Here is a 20,875-nt window from a genome sequence, read left to right on the forward strand (position 1 = left end):
TCAAGCTAGAGAGCCCTGTTTAGGGGGAGCTAAGCATTGAGCTTTGATAATGCTGTAGAAACTGATTTAGTCTTTAGGAACTAAATGAAACTTTTTCAATTATTCCTTCTAGGTTGCAGATGCTATCTTGGGAAACCAAATGTTTACTCATTATGACCGGGCTCACATAGCTCAGCTGTGTGAGAAAGCTGGTTTGCTGCAGAGAGCGCTAGAACACTTCACAGACTTGTATGACATTAAACGTGCGGTAGTTCACACTCATCTTCTCAATCCTGAGGTATAAAATTAATGTATCTTGAGTGTAGCAAAATCCAAGTGATTTGATTCTGTTTTCAACATTGATTTCAGAGTATAGGTGTTTTAGTTGGGTCTAAAATGACTTATGTGTCTCTGCAGTGGTTGGTGAATTATTTTGGCTCCTTATCAGTAGAAGACTCTCTGGAGTGTCTGCGTGCTATGTTATCTGCTAACATTCGTCAGAACCTGCAGATTTGTGTCCAGGTAGCTTCAAAATACCATGAACAACTATCAACACAGTCGCTTATAGAACTGTTTGAGTCTTTCAAGAGCTTTGAAGGTAAGGTCATGTTCTTGTCTCTAGCAAACTGAGTTAGCGCTCACCTCATTGGAATGCTTGTTCATGTATGTATGAAGGCTTGTCTATTTGCTGAACCTAGAAAACCATATTGAGCTTAACTGCCTAGGTCTCAAAGCTGTCTCAAAACCTGACCTAAATCTTAACTCCTATTTAAGTTGGGTGTCAGGGTTCAGTACTGCATGTTTCAGGCTTCTGAAACACTAGCAAAGAACTTCCCGAGCTGTAGACAACTTAAAAAATTGGTACTTTGACTGAAGAAGCTGCTGGCCTTTTCTTTGTTCAAAACGATCACCTGAAATTGTGTAGCCTTTGGGTCTAGGATTTTCTGCATCTCTCTCTAAGAACAGCAAGATATAGCGTAGTGAATATTGGTATTTCAGTGCTCGCATCTCTGCAGAGGTGTGGCTGAACACTGTCTCGCTGAGCATTCAAGAAAACCTTAAAGAGTAAGAACACAACATAATCGTGAACTTTTGGAGTGTGGAGAATGGTTAGTGGAATAAGATGCTGTCCCAGCAACCTGTGGGGTGTGCGGGTTGTTTTTTTGTCTGTATGTTTTTTCAAAGAACACACTAATCTTTCTTGATTAAGTGACTTAGTCATGTGCCTAAAGTAATAAAGGTGAAGCAGTAGGAGTACTTGAAGCAAGCTTTGTGGCTTGTGTCAAGCAGCCATTGCACCTTTCACAGGAACAAGCATGCTGTGTAAAAGTAGCTTTTTTGGTGCAACTACTTTTGGTGTTCTAAACTCTTCCTTGCTCCTGTCTAGGGGCATATGGAAGGCACATGCTGGATGTTTAACAAAGCTGATCTGTGGCAACTGATGATGCATCAGGCTTTATCAAAGTCTGATAAAACATACTACTCTGTACCCTAGCTGAATTGAGCCTGCCGTTGTTCGCAGTGTTACAATCTGGCCTTTGTGCAACAAATTGCAATACTTGCAGAGAATTGAAAGAAATAGATGCAAGTTTCTGCAATAGTCCAATCTCAAATTTTCAGGTAATCCATAACTGGGCAGGCTTTCTCAGAAACTAATATGTTGATTCATATCAAGGACTAGCAAAGTAACATATTGACTGTTTCCCTCAAGGTTTGTTTTATTTCCTGGGCTCTATTGTAAACTTCAGCCAGGATCCAGATGTACACTTCAAATATATTCAAGCTGCATGCAAGACTGGACAAATCAAAGAAGTAGAAAGAATCTGCAGGGAAAGTAACTGCTATGATCCAGAACGTGTTAAGAACTTCCTCAAGGTAATGGTTGGGTAGCAGTGGATTGTCTTGGCCCATTGGGGTTCTGGTAAATGGGATCTGTCACCAGTGAAATGAGACAGCTCTGTGGAGGTACAGATGAGCCTTAACCTGCCTAACTTAAGGATCCATCTGTATTCTTAAAACAGAGGCATCTAGCATGTTGGCAGTACCTTCCAGTAGGGTCAGAGTCTGGAACAATATCTAAAAATGGAAAATTGAGAATTTGACCGAAAAATTCCTTGCTGCTCTTAATAAGGTTAACCTGGCTTGAACTCTGAAACTGAAGTAACACCAACCTCCCTAAAACTTCTGTTACAGTTGTCTACTAAAAAAGCAGGAAACAAAGTAACTTCATGGTTGAGAAATAACCATGATGCCAAATGAGTTCATAGCTTAAATAAACCTACTTACACTATAATCAGCCTCAGCTGAGCAACTACAGAAGCTGTATGTGAATTGCAACAATTCCATGAATCCTTTCTGAATTCGGGGCTGACATTCCTCATTCATTTAAATCACATATGCTTCCTGAAACTTCAGCCAAGTGAACTGAAGTTTAGCTCTGTTAGGATGCCAGCCAATCTAAATTGCTGGGACTCGGAGCATCTCTGAAACTTGGTTCCGAAGAATGGAAAAAGATATCGCAATCAAGTTCAGGTTCTGTAGTCTATTGTTAATGCTGAGATTACTGGATAAATGTAACATTGCTAGTATTTCTAGAAATATCTTAGAAACAGTGTGGGTGGGGGAAACTTTATCTGGGAACATTTCCTGCCTTCACGTCTGTCAGTTGCATAGCATAGTCTTAGATTTTGCTGATCATATCTGAAGATAGCAAAACTTTTCAAATAAGAAAACGCTAGAAAATACCTTACACCTCAGTGACACCAGGTTATGTAAAATGATCAAGCCACCTAAGATAAGTTATCCAGCTGTCAAATTCCTGATGAAAACTATTGGTTTTTGTGCTGTTCCTTGTCTGGAATGTGCAGGACATGTACCAGGTAAATCTCCCAGTATAGGCCTCCCTGTGTAAACCCCTTACGTGTAATTTATATATGTAGGATTATATTCTGGGATGTGCACACTCAAATAACTGATCTGAAATACACATCTAGAATACTGTCCACCTCAGTCAAGCTTCTGTTCTGTAACTAGTGTAATCTTGTGCTCCAAGTTGGAACAGTTTTAGATAGCTAATCTGATTAGCAATTTAAGTACTACTACTAGCTTGATTTTTGCACTGTTCTGTAAATCTGTAGCTGGAAGGTATTGCCCCGAGACACATAACACTTGAAGTCAACTTTGTGTATAAGCTTTCCATTATGATTCACAACTTAATCTAGTCTTGGCTGAATTCCTTTTGAAATCCCAGAGTGTTAATCCTGCACATCAAACACCAGTGGCAACTAAAAATGCTGCCTATAGCTTAGACTTTTAATAGTTGTACTGTGTTGTAACGTTCTGTAGACCCTGTCATGAAAATGACCAGGGTTAAACTTCAGAAAGCTTCTTCTGTAGGCACTGAAGTAGGTGCAAATTCTCCTAGTTGCTGCATATTGCAAAAAATAAGTTGAACCATAAATTGTCAATATTTTGGAGGTTCTAATCTTGGCTCTCCAAGTTCAGCTACTGTAGGTGATTGTCTTTGCTTAAGCATAAGAACAAAACCCAATTACTGAAGCTTTTCCCTTTATAGGAAGCAAAACTGACTGACCAGTTACCGCTCATCATTGTGTGTGATCGCTTTGACTTTGTCCATGACTTGGTGCTGTACTTGTACAGAAATAATCTCCAAAAATACATTGAGATTTATGTACAGAAGGTAAGTTGCAATTGGTCCTTTGGCTTTAATGAGTCAAACCAATCAACCTTTTTTGTATTGTATGTAATTACAGCCATAATGTTTGTGAACAAGTATTCTGTGAATAGCCTTGTACCTGAGCCAGACATCTAAGTATCTATTCAGTGGCCTTAGGTAAATTAGCCCTTACCCAATAGTTGAATCTTATTTATTCTTTAGTCAAATTGGAGCAGTAGCCCGCTAATGTTCATGTCTTAAAGGAGGAATATTTGGTCTAATAACTGTGGGGTTCTTAAGGTAATTTTAGCTCCCAGCATTTTAGAAAGGACTTTTTTCCTTTGTCGTTCCCTTAAGGGCATAACACAAACTAATTTGTTCAGGAGGTCTTCCTTGGGGACTAAGCATTAGTGAGCCGCTGAAACTGAGTCATGAACCCCTGCTGACTGGAGAATTGACTTTCAAGCTTGTCCAGACCTCGGCAGTCTGGGAGTGAGAGTAGGAAAACAAGGTTACTTTGATCTGAAAAGTCAGCCTTCATGTGAACTTCAAGAAGTAAGCATTGACTGCCTATGTTGCATGACAACAGACTGACTTCTTTAAATGAATTCTCTTTAGGTGAATCCAAGCCGTCTGCCTGTTGTTATTGGTGGATTGCTTGATGTGGATTGCTCTGAAGATGTGATAAAGAATCTTATCCTTGTAGTGAGAGGTCAGTTTTCGACCGATGAACTTGTTGCAGAGGTGGAGAAAAGAAACAGGTATTAAACTTCTACAAGTCTGTTAACACTACCAGATTGGTGACTGTTAGTTTTTGAATGGTTTTCTTAGTCTTGCACTGCTCACCCATTTTGGTGCATGTCCTCATTATGTAGCTAAACCTTGTACTGACAAATACCAGAAGCTACCTTTGGGTGAGTGAACAGCAAAAGTCTACTTTAATTCTTGGCTGATGTGGGACCTCCACTGAGCAGCCTGCAGATAATGGCATTTTTAGACAATGGCACGTGATGTTCTTTGTGGAATACTGTCAGGAAGTTATACCATTATATTCTTACTCCATTTTGACCTGCATTCTGGTTCACTATAACTCTTTGGTTTTGTGTTTTTCTTTTTTTCTCTTTTTTTTTTTTTTTTCCCCCTCTGACTCCTTCCTATACTAAAGCTGACTTCCTTAGTGAAGGAACTGTGCAGTGGATAGTTACGTATTCACGCAACATCTCTAATGCAAAAACCCTTTCCTTCTAGGCTGAAACTACTACTGCCCTGGCTGGAGGCAAGAATTCATGAGGGTTGTGAGGAGCCTGCAACTCACAATGCACTGGCCAAAATATACATTGATAGCAACAACAACCCAGAAAGATTTCTGCGTGAGAATCCTTATTATGATAGTCGTGTTGTTGGCAAGTACTGTGAGAAGAGAGACCCTCACCTAGCCTGTGTGGCTTATGAGCGTGGACAGTGTGACTTGGAACTTATTAATGTATGTATGCCATGGCAGCTGACTCTCAAGTTAAATCTTAACCAGGGTATCATGGGATAGGTACTTCAGACTTAGTGTTTATTAGGAATTAAATGCTGTTTTAAATCATAAATGAGCTCACTTACAGTAGAATATGTAGCTCTTTGAATCTTCCTCTGCAACTTAATGAGAAATGGTAATTTCCCTGGACATCCTAGAATGGGAGACTAATGGAAGCCTGAGATTTCTAGCATGCATCTCAAGCAGGCTTATTTGATGTTGCAGTACAGTTAGCTCATCTGCTTGTAGGCTCAGGTGGCTGTGACTTCACTCTGAATAAACTTTGCCTTTCGCTAGGTATGCAATGAGAACTCTCTCTTCAAAAGCCTTTCCCGCTACTTAGTTCGCCGTAAAGACCCTGAACTGTGGGCAAGTGTACTACTGGAAAGTAACCCTTACAGAAGACCACTAATTGACCAGGTATAATTGAGAAAACAATAAAAGCTTGTGCTGTCCTAACTTGACTTGCTTGCAGCTAACTTACCTGACTTCTCAATGGCTTGTCTCTGCCTACAGGTTGTACAGACTGCGCTGTCAGAGACGCAGGACCCTGAGGAAGTCTCTGTTACTGTGAAGGCTTTCATGACTGCCGATCTTCCCAATGAGCTCATTGAGTTGCTGGAGAAAATTGTTCTTGACAACTCTGTGTTCAGTGAACACAGGTGTGTAATGTCAAAACTAAGTCATAGGAAGCTTGAATTTATACATGGTATAGGTGTTAAATTGCTGTAACATGGAATAGCAATCAAACTAGCACCCTCTCCAGAGGAGAGGGCGAATCTCTTGAGGCCATTACTTGATGCATACTCATGTTTTTGTCTGTTTAGAAATCTGCAGAACCTCCTCATTCTTACAGCTATTAAGGCTGATCGTACCCGTGTCATGGAGTATATCAATCGCCTGGATAATTACGATGCTCCAGACATAGCAAATATAGCTATCAGTAATGAGCTCTTTGAGGAGGCATTTGCTATCTTCAGGAAGTTTGATGTCAACACATCAGCTGTACAGGTATCTTAAAACCCCAGTCTGTAATAACTCCTTCTGATGTGTGTGTCCTCACAGAGGCATGTGTGGACTTTGCTCTTGACTTGTGACTTTCTGACTTGAAACTAATTAGCAAGGCAACCAAGCATTTTCTAGACTTGTAGCTTAGTAATAAAGCTGCTCAATGTCTTGTCCTGTAAAGCAGATCAATGTTACTTGTGTGTTGAACCCTCTAGTATGTGAGCCTTCATAAGCGTAAAATCACTAGTACTGCATGAGTTGTATAGGATAGCCTCTGCTTTAGAGGCAACTGTGGATCCACTAAAGAGGGAGAACTAACGTGAAACGCATCTCAATCTCATGTAAAACTGACCTTTACTGGTAGTGACTGATCGTGGTAAACCTTTTCTTAGGTATTAATAGAGCACATCGGAAACCTGGATCGTGCATATGAATTTGCTGAACGCTGCAATGAGCCTGCTGTGTGGAGTCAGCTTGCTAAAGCACAGCTTCAGAAAGGGATGGTAAAGGAAGCAATTGACTCCTATATTAAAGCAGATGATCCTTCCTCATACATGGAAGTTGTTCAAGCTGCCAATGCCAGTGGTATGACTTATCTGAAGTTTTATCTGAATCTTTGCTTTTGATGCTCAGCTCTCTTGCATGGTCTGCTGTTCAGATTACAGTTCTGCCAAATACGATGCAAGCAGCAGTAAACTAGTCCTTCAAAAACTGCCATAAACAAGAAGGAAGTACCTCATTCTGTTTGCAGATAATCAGTGGTCTTATGACTAACTTCTTTAACTGGCTGGAGACTTCTGCCAGAGCAGTTGCTGCTCAGGAGGTCTTTGCATGAAGTTAAATACCATCACTGACTTCATTAGGCCCATCATAAGGGGCCTTGTTCATCTAATGCAGCACACATAATATGAAGGCTAGCCTTAATTGTTGGGGAATGTCTGCAGAAATATTAAGTAAAACCAGGCTGAGTTGGTAGTATAGCTTAAGCATAAGCGAGCTCCGTTGTGGAAAGTAAGCATTCCAAACTTCGTTCCATAGGAAACTGGGAAGAACTGGTGAAATATCTCCAGATGGCACGCAAGAAGGCCCGGGAGTCATACGTGGAAACAGAATTGATCTTTGCTCTTGCTAAAACAAACCGTCTAGCAGAGCTAGAGGAGTTTATCAATGGACCCAACAATGCACATATCCAACAAGTGAGTGAGACTGATTCTCTGTTTTCCTGAATCACTACAGCAGAATCCTTAGGCTTTGCCAATCAAGGGATGTTGGGACCTCCATGTCTTTGAATATGCATATCTTGGGCCTTAAAGACATTATCAAAATGAAAATGGCTTGAACTGTACACATTTTAGGTAAGTCTGACTGAAAAGCTGCAGCAATAACTTGGTTATGCTCTCCTGTAGGTTGGTGATCGCTGTTATGATGAAAAGATGTATGAAGCAGCTAAGCTCTTGTACAACAATGTGTCCAACTTTGGCCGTTTAGCCTCAACTTTAGTTCACCTAGGTGAATACCAGGCAGCTGTGGATGGTGCTCGGAAAGCAAACAGTACTCGCACGTGGAAAGAGGTAAATTTACTGCTTGAATAGGTTAAGATACTTCAAAGTGCTAACCTTCTCAGAAACTGTTTTATAAGCTGTAATGCAATTGTCAAATTTTAGGTCTGCTTTGCTTGTGTTGATGGAAAAGAGTTCCGCCTGGCCCAGATGTGCGGACTTCATATTGTAGTGCACGCAGATGAATTGGAAGAGTTAATCAACTACTACCAGGTAATTAAGCTGACTCCTATTGCACAGTTAAAGCTAGATTTTCTAGTGGCAACTCTGCCCAAAACTGGAAATCTGCTTGGGGGCCAGGTTGTTTCCTAACGTGAAACTTCTCTAACTGTATGTATCTCTTAGGATCGTGGCTACTTTGAGGAGCTCATAACTATGTTGGAAGCAGCACTTGGACTTGAGCGAGCACATATGGGAATGTTTACAGAACTAGCAATTCTCTACTCCAAATTCAAGCCACAGAAGATGAGGGAACACTTGGAACTGTTCTGGTCCAGAGTCAACATACCAAAGGTGAAAGACCTCAGACCTGTTAAACTTGAAACTTAAAATGCATCTGTCTGGATTGTGTGCACGCTAGCTTTTGCAATAGCAGCTCCTGAAGTTAGTAGTAGTACTAAAGGTTGAGCAACGATGGACACTGATAGCCATGTATATTAACTGGAGTTTCTAATATGCCTTTTGCTTAGGTTCTGAGAGCTGCAGAACAAGCACATCTCTGGGCTGAACTGGTGTTCTTGTATGATAAGTATGAAGAATATGATAATGCTATAATCACAATGATGAATCACCCAACAGATGCCTGGAAAGAAGGACAGTTCAAAGATATCATCACTAAGGTATTACTTTTGGGATGAAAGGAGGTAAATTTCTTGATATGTGCACTTCAGCTTTTCACCTTCACTAGTAGCCAGTTTAGAATTCTTCCAAGTTCTTTATAGTGCCACATAATTCCCAAACAAGTCAACTACAGTAACTTCTAAAGACAACTATGAGTCTCAGGTGTGTGGCTCAGTAGTGCCAGGAATATCTAAGGTTAGGTCCATGTTTCATCACTATTCCTCTACAATCGAGCTCCTGCTCTAAATGTACATCCTTACTTTTCCTCTAGGTGGCCAATGTGGAGCTGTATTACAAGGCAGTTCAATTCTATTTGGAATTTAAACCTCTGTTGCTCAATGATCTGCTGATGGTATTGTCCCCTCGGCTTGACCACACTCGTGCTGTCACCTTCTTCACAAAGGTAACTGTTCCAATATCCAGATTAAAGGAAAGGGTTGCAATTGGAAAAGCACTGAGCTGTAGTAGTGCTTTAAAACGCTCAGCATCCTCCCAGTGGGGCAGCTAAATAGCTACAAGACCTCTGTAACAAGTTATCTTGACTTAATCTGTCAACCTGTTTTCTTGAAGGTTAAACAGCTACCACTGGTTAAGCCTTACTTGCGCTCAGTTCAGAATCACAACAACAAATCAGTGAATGAGTCCCTGAACAACCTCTTCATTATTGAAGAAGACTACCAGGTATGTCTTGTCTTGAAACAGTAAAATACTCTAATGGCTATCAACTAGCATGTTGTATTATGCTTATTACATGCTTCATAATAATAGCAGCTGTTCCTGAGCTTCAGACAGTTTACTGAGGCTTGCTTCTGAGTCAGTATTAACCTAATATTCCAGGTCTACCTTTCAGATCTAGAAACATAAGTTTCTGTTTAGTTTCCAGTAGATTCTACCTGCTTGTTGTTAACTTACGTTCCCTAAGTATTTGTTCTTTGCTGCTTCAATCTGAACTAGGAGCAACTAGCAAGTGATTAAGGGGAGAACTGTCAGTGGCTTTCTAGGAGCTTTTTGGGCCATTCCTACTGGGGACAGACTGGCTACTTTTGTTATGAGTGCAAAATCCAACTCTTGTTGAAAACAAACAGTGGGTACTAAGGAAAGAACTTAATAGGCTGAACAGTTATGATGTCTAGCTATTCTAGTATTTGCATAGCTAGCATAACAGGGATTCAGTCTCTGATCCTCTGCAATCACTATTGAAAAGTACTGACTGGAATGCACTAAACTCCATGTGTGTGTCAAACACTACCTTCTCCAAAGAGCTAGATCTCTCTGCAGGGCTGCTAGAATACTTTATCCTGCGAGGAGTAGGAACACAGAACTAAAACGCTAAAATGTTGATATCCCTGAGAGCACAATTTTGTGTGTGAGGTGTGAATGACTTTGTTCTACTTAACTCAGGCTCTTAGGACTTCTATAGATGCTTATGACAACTTCGACAACATTTCCCTTGCTCAACGTTTGGAGAAGCATGAACTGATAGAATTCCGAAGAATTGCTGCATATCTCTTCAAAGGAAACAACCGCTGGAAACAGAGTGTAGAACTCTGCAAGAAAGACAGATTGTATAAGGTAAGACCACTACACAGGCCTGGTTTAGCATAGTTAGCCTGTTTGGAGCCTTTCAACTGACTACAGACGCTCAAATGTGGAATTCCTTGGCTTGCTAGTCAAGCTGCATCTCTTTGGATACTGCTAGGTGGTGCCTGTTGCTAATCCAGAAAACTAGCTGTGGAGTGGTGGTAGATGGAAAGATTTCTTGGAAACAAGTTATGGAATGTCTCCACTCTACTATGTCAGTAATTGATTGCAGCTTACCTGGTCCATGTCAGTGAATGTACTTGTGGCACCTGAGGCTAAACAGACTGTTCTGTTGTAGGATGCAATGCAGTACGCTTCAGAATCCAAAGATACAGAGTTGGCAGAAGAATTGCTGCAGTGGTTCTTGCAGGAGAACAAGAAAGAATGTTTTGGTGCTTGTCTCTTCACCTGCTATGACCTCCTAAGGCCAGATGTTGTTCTGGAAACGGCATGGAGGCACAACATCATGGACTTTGCCATGCCCTACTTTATTCAGGTCATGAAGGAATACCTGACCAAGGTAAGAGCAGGGGCTTCTCCAACACTGAAAGCTCATAAGTCACTGTGGTGTATGCCTTGAGACTGTCTGCTTGCTACTAACATTGATATGGGCTTTGTCAAATGTCTGTCTGTCCATGTCCACACTTACTTTCAGTCCATCTGGGGAGAGACTTCGCCCTCTAAGAGACTGAAACATTTGCAGACTCCACCCTATCTACCAGTTGCAGAATCTGCATCAGTAGTATTTGCCTGACCATGGGCAGTGTCTTAAAGTAGTTTTAGGATTCAGGCTGTTCATCATATGCCATGTCAGTCAGGAATCCCAAATGGCAACAAGCTCTAACTAAATTCCAGATTGTATACTAAATAGCTTTATAGCTAGATCTTGAGTTAACTTGGTCTGCTGTGCACTTAACTCTAAAATGTGGCCCTGATAATTAGTGCCATTAAGTATCTCTGACTTGGTTTTCATTTCAAGTCTTTTCAGGATGGGAAAGTACTTGGTAACTCTGACAGACCTGAACTGAATTTGTAGAAGTTGAATTTCAACTGTCATTCTCAAGATTTGCCCAGCTGAAGCTTTTAGCATATCTTCCAATGAAATAGTGTAAATTCCTTAATGATCAACACTCTTTCCATGATAAATTAAAAGTTAAACTTGATGCCTGAGTCGATGAAGGCTATAGTGCTTGTTTTCTAGGAGACTTGCTTGGTCGTGACTCCTAAAGATAGGACTACTCTGTAGTCCTACAGCGATCTGCTATCCTTAAATACTGTATTTTGGGGGAGGTTGGGAACTGTCTAAGCAATGGCATTGCTTGTCAGGTATGCCTGATGTATCAAGCTAATGCTAGGCCTCTCTTGGAACTAGTAGTCCTGGAGTAGGATTCTGAAAGATTAAAACTTCAAGATCTACCAAAAGACTAGCATGTAACTTTAGCTTAGTTAATGAAATCAATGCAGTAAGACATAGTGTAATAACAAGCAGAGCTGCCTTTCTAAAGCAGATACTTCTGGTGTATCTTTGTTTTTACTCTCCTGTACCTTAATTATTTCTTCCCTGACGCTTTTGTTTCTACCTTTTATATGCTAAATATGGAATTTGATTTTTCTAAGCTGCACCTTCTGAATTCCTTTGCAGGTTGATGCAATAAAGGAAAAGGTGAAAGTTGATTCTTGTTTTCCATCTTTAAGTCTGGAGGACTAAGTCTAAGGATTCTGCATGAGTTTTTTCCTTCCTATGTTTACTACACTGCTGCTACTGCTTTTCCCCCAAAGAAAATACCACTAAAGCATATGCAAATTGTTTAACTCTACAAGTAGCTAGAGCTGTAGGACAAAAGTAGATTCATTTGCTACTAATAAGCTAATAGATCCTTCAGGAAGGGTATACAGGTGATCAGTTGGATCACAGTCAACGTAGTGTTGAAAGGATACACAAGCGCTACTATTTGACAGCCAATCTGACTGGAAGAATCTCCTGTAATAAGGAATAACTAAGTCTTAGACCACTTTCTGAACCATAAATCAATATGGCGTTTGCTGGTAGAAGGACTGTGATCCAGTTTCTGATCCCTTGACTGTTACTAATGTGTGCTGACTGTAGGCAGTATAGCTACTAGCTGCTTCAGAAGAGACTCTTCCTCATTCAGGTGTCCAGTTCTTATGGTGCTAGTCTAATCCACATGGTGCTCTAGTTCACATAGTAACTTAAAACTTCAGCTATTAGACCAAGTCTGTGGTACTCTTCCCTGTAGCAAATTTCTTGTAGTTGTGCAAAAAAAGACTGCCTTCCAAGCTCTTCAGCTTCATTAAACTTCTCTTGCTACTTCTTTAAAAAATAAAGTGGTAATGCTTATTGCTTTTCTGAGGCTACTCTGATACTTGCCTTTTGCTATGCAATTTTGACCTTCCTAAGGGCAATCTCTAAGGCTTCTGTCCATCTGCTTCTGTATAAATACCATCCCAATTCTTGTTAGAACAGAGATCAGCCCTAGTGTAAGTTTTCCATTAATGTGGTTGAGCAAAGGGCAAACAAACTGACACAGGGCTTCAAGATGGACTAAATGCAAACTGCCTCTTGGTGACAAGATGTCTGTAAATACACCACTGGAACTCAAGGCTAACCTGATTAAAATGCATAGTGTAAGGTCCTTCAGCAGCTAGTAAGTGAGGCAGTAAGAAAGCGTGTGTGTGAAAAAAGGTAATTGAACTGCAGTGTTTGCATAAACTACGCATGTGTAGCAGTCATTGCAATTACATCCCACTATTCCTTAAGCTATGAGGCATTGCTGTGGGCTGCGTGTGGTTTTTTGGGGGGAGCCTGTATGGCAGTCATCTTCAGACCTCACTCTTGCTTCAGTACTTTTGCCTCTTTTTCATGCACACATAACACAATAACATTGAATGCATGTTACTTTTTCCTCTGCAGCTTATTGCAGTCCCTGTGGAAAAGCCTTTAAAAAAATCTTGCTACAAGTGTGTAGGGTGCTGAACCTGGTGTAAGAACCATCCTGCAGACTGGTTACAGTAACAAGCTCAAGTTTGTAAATATTCATGTAGCTCTGAGGGGAGGCATCAAAACTGGGTCAGAAATGCCTCAAGTGTCCTGGGCTGGAGGCTTTCTAGGTGTGTGTAAACCAAATGCCTTTGCTTAGTAGCAAACTCTGCACATTCTCCTTGGATCTGCATCTCTAAACTTGTGCTTCAGTGTTCAGTGTGTTGTTGTTTGAGCTAAAGCGCAGTTCTCAGCACAGCGTCCAGAAATGAGTCTTTAAAGCACTGGCATACAGTCCTGTGGATTTTGACAGCAGCAAGCCAGATACTGGTATGAGGCAGCCCAAGGGCTCACCCTGGAAGCCCAGAGAATGAACGGACTCCTAAAGCTCAGGACTTGTGCCACTTCCTGGATTTATGCCTCTATTTGAGGTTACAAATTAACAGGTGTATGGAACACAATCATTTAACTTGCAACTAAATGAAGGAAAGCTGTTAGCAAATATCTGCAGGCAGTGCTAATATAGCATAGTTAGGCTGAAAACTGTTCAACTCATGGAGCTTGGTATAGATGAATAAGTAATGCTGACCCTGTGTAAGTACAGGAAATCTGTCTTCAAACTTACTTTATAAAGGGCACAAACGACATCAAAGACTAATCTGGTTTGTGAGTTGTTTTTCTGTCTTACAAAGTAATTGGCATGATTGTCTCTGACTTTATATTAAATCTTATCTCCCAGGTAAAATATCAATACCTAATTTTTGTGATTTAGTTTCAGGGCTGGTCTCAGACTGTAAAAATGCTGAGTTTCCATGGATCTGTTTTAGTGGCGATGCTACACTACAGAACAAGTTTCTTCTCTTGCCTTTCTGTAGGGGTGGGCTAACAAGTAAAATTGCATTTGCTGTGCAGCAGAGTGAAGATGGTTAGTCTTGTCCTGTTACTGTGTATTAGACTTAAGCTGAGTTTTTGTGGGTTTAGGCTGACTGCCACACAGTTCTAGAGTGGGGGGAGAGAAAAAAGCAAGTCTTATACACATGCATTCTCTGCATTTGAACTTAAATTGCATGAGTGAATGGGTTTGGAAAGTGAAATCTTGAGGCTCAAGTGACATGTCGGATGCTATTGCAGTCTGCTGTGTACAAATACCAACTTCAGATTACTCTGCCTCAGTATTCTATTCAAGGAAACTTCTCCAGGTCTGGACATTATCTTGGGAATTGCTCCAAAACCAAAGGCCTCCAACTGACATTGGGTTGAAATTTGAGTTCATGTCTTAAAACTGTTGGTTTGAAGCAGTTGGAGCACCAGTGATTCTGTTGAACTGATGAGCTTACTGGTGTCAAAGTAGCTCTAGTCCAGTATGGGATCTTCAAAAAACTTCAGCCTGGAGTGAGCTTTCAAAGATGTTCCACAAATCCCTCAGTTAGGGATTTCTTCTCAGGAAATGGACAGTCTTGACTGCACCAGTATCAACATTGCTACTTGAATTGATCTTAACTTGTAAATGGTCTCCTTTTTCTTTATGGGTGTTAACATACCACTAAGGCTTTTCCACTTCTCTGCCATGAATAAGTATCTTTTTTTAGAAGAGTTGTCTTAACTGTTGATCTTGCTTCCAGGTGGATAAACTGGATGCATCAGAGTCTTTGAGAAAGGAAGAGGAGCAAGCTACAGAAACACAACCTATTGTTTATGGTAATATCTTAGTTCACGTGTTGTCAGAAACACATTTAGCTTGTATGGAGAAGTGTTGGTTTACATGTTTTTGCCCAAGAAAGTCCCCTGGGAATGGTAGCTATCCTTCTTATGAAATCAAGTCTTAAGGGAACGTATTGTAAAATACTAAGTAAAGCGCAGCTCTGATCCTTCTGCTAAGGTTGGATAGGGACTACAGGCTTTAAGACTGCCCTAGCACACTAAGGAAAACCCTTCTAAAGGAAAGGAGATACAGTAGCTGTACCATTTCAGTCTTACTAGAAGTGTATATTTGGATCTTGTTCCATATACATTATTTCCATCCTGGGTGTTTCCTTCATATTCAGCTTATTTTTCTCTTAATTCTAGTAAGAATTACAAATATGACTTGCGTCCAGTGGTAAAGAAGTCTACAGTGTACAGGTGGCATCTCTTTAGTCAACACACCCCAAAAACAGTGCAATAATTGTGGAATTCGTCCATAAAGCTGTTGGGTGTGATGATTTTGAGGTTTGTCTCTGAATATTCTGATAAGTAATCACATCTACACTGTCTCCAAAGCAGAAGTCTCATAGCTGACAGCTGTCTTTATGTGGACTTAATATAGTTAATATGCTTGAATTGCAATTATAAGGCTGAAAAATCTAGTCTGGATACCATGTCTTGACTTAATGTGCTATGCAGACTATTTGGACTGTTTTATTGAGGTGTCTTGAATAGCTGAAAATTGGGTATTTGCCAAGGACTTAATTTTCCAGAATGAACTATTCCATTGTAGCAAATGTGGCTTATGAGAATGCTTTAGAATGCGTTTCTGTGCTTTAGGGCTGCATAAGGCACACTGTAACACAGGACTCCAGCCTTAAACCATGCTGAGTCACTAACCTAATTGGAATAGGAAATGCTAATCAAAAAACAAACCGATTCTGGGACCGAGCAAGCCCAATGCCTGAGGAAAAGGAAGCTTTTCCCTTCTTTCTCCTCCCCAATATTCTAAGAAACTAAACTACTTGCCCATAGTTTCAAGAATCTGTCGGTGTCCGTATACTTCATAGCATACTATCTGAAGCCATACATTCTGCTTTTGAGGTCTTACCTTCTGGGAAATGCTCATTCTGGCTGCTGAGGACCCTAAGCCAGGTCAGAAGGGAGTAACTGTTGAATGTACAACTGCCTATAGAGAAGCTGTAAGAATTCTGCTGACTGAATTCTTGGTACCTAAGAATAAAGATGGAACTGTTGTGTCTTCCAGGTCAGCCACAACTAATGTTGACAGCAGGACCCAGTGTTGCAGTTCCTCCACAAGCACCTTTTGGCTATGGCTACACTGCACCTCCCTATGGGCAACCTCAGCCTGGCTTTGGGTACAGCATGTAAGGTGCAGTGCAAGTCAGTCTGGAGCTAGCATATTTTCTTACTGAAACTCCACCGTCCCTCCCCGCTTTAACTCATAACAGGGAAAAGCAAGAGTTCTGCCTCGTGTTCTTGTAACCTTTATTTCATGAAGGACTGTTTTTTCTAGCGCAAACTATTTGAATCACTTATGTTAAATCTTTTTCACATTCCATGTCATTTAGACTTTACGTTAAAAGGGGAATAGTTTAAACAACTTTGTTCAAGTGGGCTTTTGCAGGACTGCTTATTACCATTAAGTCTATTGTGAAGATTCTGATTTGCACTCTATAGTGTTAAACTCTAATATTGAATCTTAAGTTCATTGTATGTGAGCAGCTTACAGTATGTACTGTCTATTCTAAATGCATTTAAGTCTCACTGTATATTCGGAGAAAGCTAAAGCGAAGATACTTGTATTTGACCTCGCAAGACCGCTGACAAGAGACAACACTAATCAGCATATCCTTCCCTGGTTGGATTGCATAGCTCTAAAAATTAAAAATGCGTACAGACAACCTTGCCTGACTTCAAATGAGTAAAGTTTTTTCCTTAACCTATGCAGGTTTCTCCAGTTATGCATATAGAAAATGCTAGTGTCTTTTTGCTCACTCCATATGTAACAGATGACCTTATGTTGTGCTGTATCCTGTGCTTTTGTGGGACATTCCATTCAGGAACAGAGCACCATGATTCCAATCTGTGTATTTACTAACCCTGCCCTGAGGTTTGTGTATGTTGGATATTGTGGTGTTTTAGATCACTGTTTTGAGTGTACAGAAGAGAGAATTCAAGCATATTGCTGTTCAGTTTTGTTTGTGCAATTTGAAATTACGCAATTTAAAAATAAATTACTGGACTGTGGACATGCTGCATAGTGGTAGCTTCACTTTACTGTCTTCAAAAAGGACCTTCCAACTCAAACCAAGTATTACAGTGCTGGTAGTATGAGGCATCCAAGTACATATATTCAAGGGGATGAGGGGCCATTAGAACAGCAGAAATGGAGAAACCAGGAGAGGTGTCTTGCACTGAGGGGACAATTCAAGGAAAATATGTGATGCTTTTTCTATAGAAAGATTATGCCAGACAGAAAAAAAAATAGCACTTTTCAATAGTTGGCTGCCTTGTGGTCAACTACAGCATCTATGACCAGATGATAAATTAGGATTGTAGTAGGGTGTGTCAGTTAAATTGAGATCATGTTCTAGGTGTGTAAGTTGCCTTAAATATATTTAGCTTCAAATAAAAATGACTTAAATGTTTGTCTATGAATACTGTCATATTTGAGTGTAACAAATATTACAGGACTGTCCATAATGGTTACAGAGGCTTTCTTAACCAGGAGCCATCTTCAATGACAGGTTCCAGCTTTGCAGCCGAATCCCCTTTCTGCTTGCTCACGGGGGCTCCACACTTGTATTATGTGATCCTGGCAGTGGAGCACTGCAGCAGTTCAATGTGTAATGGTGGCTGTAGGCATCTAGCTGGGGCCTAACCTGCCACAGGTCTATCTAAGGTTGCTTTTCCGAAATGAGCTGTAGTACCTAGAACTGGAGTAGGAAGCACCAAATGTTCTCTGAGGCTGTGGACTCAGACCTTCCTATAGCTGACAGGGAAGAGGGCTAGGTGTGATCTTAACTGATCAAGATCTTTGCAGATGGTGGCCCTCCTTGAGGAAGGCAGATGGCTGCTGACCTGTGGCAGGCGTGTCAAGAGCTATTTTTCTTTCCACTCTAAACAGAGGCCAAACCACCATGCCCTTCTACCTGGGCTAAGCTGACTGCAGGATACTAATGCTACTCCCCCCTCCCTTAATCTCCATGGAGACTCTGGTCACTAATTCAATTACACTGATCAAACGTTTAACTTGCAATCTCATTTTTTGCAGGAGTGAGCTAGAGCAAGAGCCTGCAGGGAGTAGTGTCAGTCTTCATAAGATCTTGAGTCTGAATAAAAGGTGCAATGTAAAAATTCCCTCTCTACTCTTTGTGTGTAGAACAGTTGCATTTCAACACACACCCCCTACCTCCAGTATTCAGTCTGGGTCCGTACATTTGGCTGACAAAGCTTTAAGGCAATTCTTAGTACACAGTTGTGTTCCCATGAACTGTGTTGTAAGAGAGGACAAAAGGAAGACTTGGCTGAGAGGCTGTAAAACAAGTGACTACAATAGCAGAATTCTTTTAAATTTCTTTAAAAATTTTTTTTGTTGTTGTTACAAAACTATATTAGCAATAGGAACACAGGTGCAACTTGCCTCTTACAGTAGCAGAGCTAAAATGGAGCTGCAAGAGTAGCATCTACCCATCAGAAAATAAGCCCGTAAACAGCCCTGACGGTGTACATCAGGGTGAGCTGAACTCTGTCCAGTAACTTCTATGTTTGAGTGTTTCTTTGAACCCCAAAGGACCAAAGTAGAACAGGATGCAGGTTGGTTCCTACATGACAAGCTGTTCATATGTATGGGTAACTCCCTATACCATTATCTAAATGGTAATATGGACCTGCTTGCAAACTTCTGCAAATACAGTAGCTACATGAGCACATCCAGAAGGGGGCATGGCTTACTCCTTCCCTCAAGAATTATTTACTGGTTCTTAACCACAGGCTATAACTCTAGTTAAACTTGTTCAGTCTCATGCTGGTTACATGCTATTGCATCAGTTACCATATTAGCAACTGTTTGTGTAGGTAGTAAGTTAGCTCCATCTATCCCCATTTGTACAGCACAATTCTTAACTGCTTTAGCAGCTAACCTTTTTTGGGTTAAAGAATGCATCTCTTCAAAAAAATCCTCATGCAAGGCAGAGGGAGAGCCTCTCATTATTAGCTCATTAGGGAGAAAGTCACTTACACTCCCCTAATATTTCTATTCAGCCAGTAAACCAGACAGTGTAAGATCCCTAATCAATTACACAATACAAAAAAATCAGGTTCCTTCTTCGTACAGGTAGTAACATCCTGCAAGTTCTACTTTTCTCAACCTCAGGCCTAGCATTTTCTTTCCCACTTCAGAGAGCAATATAGAAGCTAGAGAAACCTATGAATGACATTAATATTAAACTTTGCAAACTCATATTTTACAACAAGTGGTTTTACTCAAAAGGCATACTTTATTTATACTGAGAGAGCATCTGGAAAAAAAATGCAAACTTGGATTTTATTCTTTTGGTACTCATGTATACTGTTACATTCACATTTCTTTGGTCCCTAGTTTAGAAGAGTTTTAGATGACCAGAAACTTTATCTATTATATCAGCTGGTCCTGGTCCAATCCCAAGGACTGTCTGGGAGCCTGGCGCTATTTGAGTACGACCTGCATCTTGTATTAAACTCACAGTCAGTCCTAGCTGTTTAGCGTCAGCAAGGAGCTGGATGAGAGTCTCTTCATCAGGAGCCTTGAGCACCACCTTAGGTTGTCCGCAGTACTCCCACTGCTTAAGGAGTTCAGGATTTCTTCTTTGAACTTGCTTGTAGGCAGAAACAGCAGCATGGGAACACTGTGCGGCTACTTTACCCTTTCCCATCTTCAGATCGTTACGGACGATCAGCACCATCTTGAACTCCCCAGACTCTCCCATGATGTTAGCTTTGCTCCCCAGCTCATTTGGGGCCGCAGTCATTCTGGTTTTGGGCTGTTTTAGGAGTCTACCGCGAATGCCCCATCCCAGGCACACTCCACATGCAACTCCAGCAATGATACTGAGGAGATCGGGCTTGGAGAGATAATCCATAGTGATGGATTTTGGAGACTGAAAGGGGGAAAAAAAGACAAAGTTTATACTCTCTAGAGTTTTTCAACTTCTGAAAGTGAGATTCTGAGGTCTGAAGTTCTGAGAGTACCTGGTTATTTATAAACAGGCAAAAATTGTTAAAAAAGAACTATTCCAAATTCATGCATTGAGAAAGGATGCTCAGACACAGCTTTGGTGCATGAGGCCTTTTCCAGCTTTCACACTGACAGATTTAATTTCTACCCACAAAAATGCCGCTGGCGGTGATGCGTCATCCTACCAGCAATGCTCCTACTTAGCAATTTCAAGTAGAACTAAGAAAAAAAAAACCCACGTTTTACATGAAAGCGACACCCAGACTAGCGAGAGAAGCAGTAAAACAGATTTTTAAAGTCAATGCCCCAAATCAGCGTTCGTGCCAGTGACGCAACCCCCCCCCCCCCCCCCCCGGGCCCGGACCAGCGCGGGGGAGCGGCGGTGGGGGGGCCGCCCCCCCCCCAGGCCCTGGGGAGCCTCCGACACCCCCGGGAGCCCTGGGGAAGAGCCGATGCCCCCCCGACGCCCCCCCCCCCCAGGCCCTGGGGAGCCGCCGATGCCCCCCGACCCCCCCGGGGAGCCGCTAAGTCCCCCCGGGGCCTTGGGGAGCCGCCGAGGCCCCCCGACCTCCCCCCCCGAAGCCCCGGAGAGCCCCTGACACCCCCACCGGGGCCCCGGGACGCCGCCGAGCCCCCCCGATCCCTCCCGGGCCCCGGGGAGCCCCTGACTCCCCCCACCTGGGCTCGCGCCCCTCAGGCCGCTGCTGCCCCGCGAACGCCGGCACCGCCCGCCCTGCCCGGCATCCGTCGCCCGGCGATGACATCACGCAGTCACGTGTGCACGAGGAGC

The 20,875-nt window shown here is 41.7% G+C and overlaps 2 protein-coding genes across 3 annotated transcripts in view; one reads left to right on the top strand and one right to left on the bottom strand.

Moving 5' to 3' along the window:
• Positions 1–17,128, top strand: part of CLTC (clathrin heavy chain) — a 37,924-nt gene extending 20,796 nt beyond the window's left edge. Inside the window, exons 12-32 of one of the 2 annotated variants that reach the window (XM_026071448.1) lie at positions 113–277; positions 397–577; positions 1,691–1,854; positions 3,554–3,679; positions 4,274–4,416; positions 4,904–5,138; positions 5,475–5,597; positions 5,694–5,839; positions 6,005–6,188; positions 6,578–6,770; positions 7,224–7,381; positions 7,592–7,756; positions 7,850–7,957; positions 8,090–8,257; positions 8,434–8,583; positions 8,856–8,987; positions 9,155–9,265; positions 9,986–10,156; positions 10,464–10,685; positions 14,786–14,861; positions 16,114–17,126. In XM_026071448.1, coding sequence (XP_025927233.1) covers positions 113–277; positions 397–577; positions 1,691–1,854; positions 3,554–3,679; positions 4,274–4,416; positions 4,904–5,138; positions 5,475–5,597; positions 5,694–5,839; positions 6,005–6,188; positions 6,578–6,770; positions 7,224–7,381; positions 7,592–7,756; positions 7,850–7,957; positions 8,090–8,257; positions 8,434–8,583; positions 8,856–8,987; positions 9,155–9,265; positions 9,986–10,156; positions 10,464–10,685; positions 14,786–14,861; positions 16,114–16,238 — 3,246 coding nt within the window. In that variant the 3' untranslated portion in view covers positions 16,239–17,126. Of the gene's footprint in view, positions 1–112; positions 278–396; positions 578–1,690; positions 1,855–3,553; positions 3,680–4,273; positions 4,417–4,903; positions 5,139–5,474; positions 5,598–5,693; positions 5,840–6,004; positions 6,189–6,577; positions 6,771–7,223; positions 7,382–7,591; positions 7,757–7,849; positions 7,958–8,089; positions 8,258–8,433; positions 8,584–8,855; positions 8,988–9,154; positions 9,266–9,985; positions 10,157–10,463; positions 10,686–14,785; positions 14,862–16,113 lie in introns of both variants that reach the window. The other variant, XM_026071447.1, reaches the window with a different exon arrangement.
• Positions 17,129–19,349: 2,221 nt separating this feature from the next.
• PTRH2 (peptidyl-tRNA hydrolase 2) lies at positions 19,350–20,874 on the bottom strand. The gene is made up of 2 exons (XM_026071406.1): positions 20,764–20,874; positions 19,350–20,008 (listed from the first exon to the last, which is right to left on the bottom strand). The coding sequence occupies exon 2, from the start codon at positions 19,988–19,990 to the stop codon at positions 19,472–19,474; it is 519 nt and encodes a 172-aa protein (XP_025927191.1). The 5' UTR covers positions 19,991–20,008; positions 20,764–20,874; the 3' UTR covers positions 19,350–19,471.
• Position 20,875: the final 1 nt, after the last annotated feature.

This window comes from Apteryx rowi, unplaced genomic scaffold (assembly GCF_003343035.1).
Source record: "Apteryx rowi isolate R43461 unplaced genomic scaffold, aptRow1 scaffold_325, whole genome shotgun sequence".
Classification (NCBI taxonomy): domain Eukaryota; kingdom Metazoa; phylum Chordata; class Aves; order Apterygiformes; family Apterygidae; genus Apteryx; species Apteryx rowi.

Excerpts from the sequence above, each read along its gene's own strand:
- PTRH2 (XM_026071406.1), bottom strand. The coding sequence starts at position 19,990 with ATGGATTATCTCTCCAAGCCCGATCTCCTCAGTATCATTGCTGGAGTT.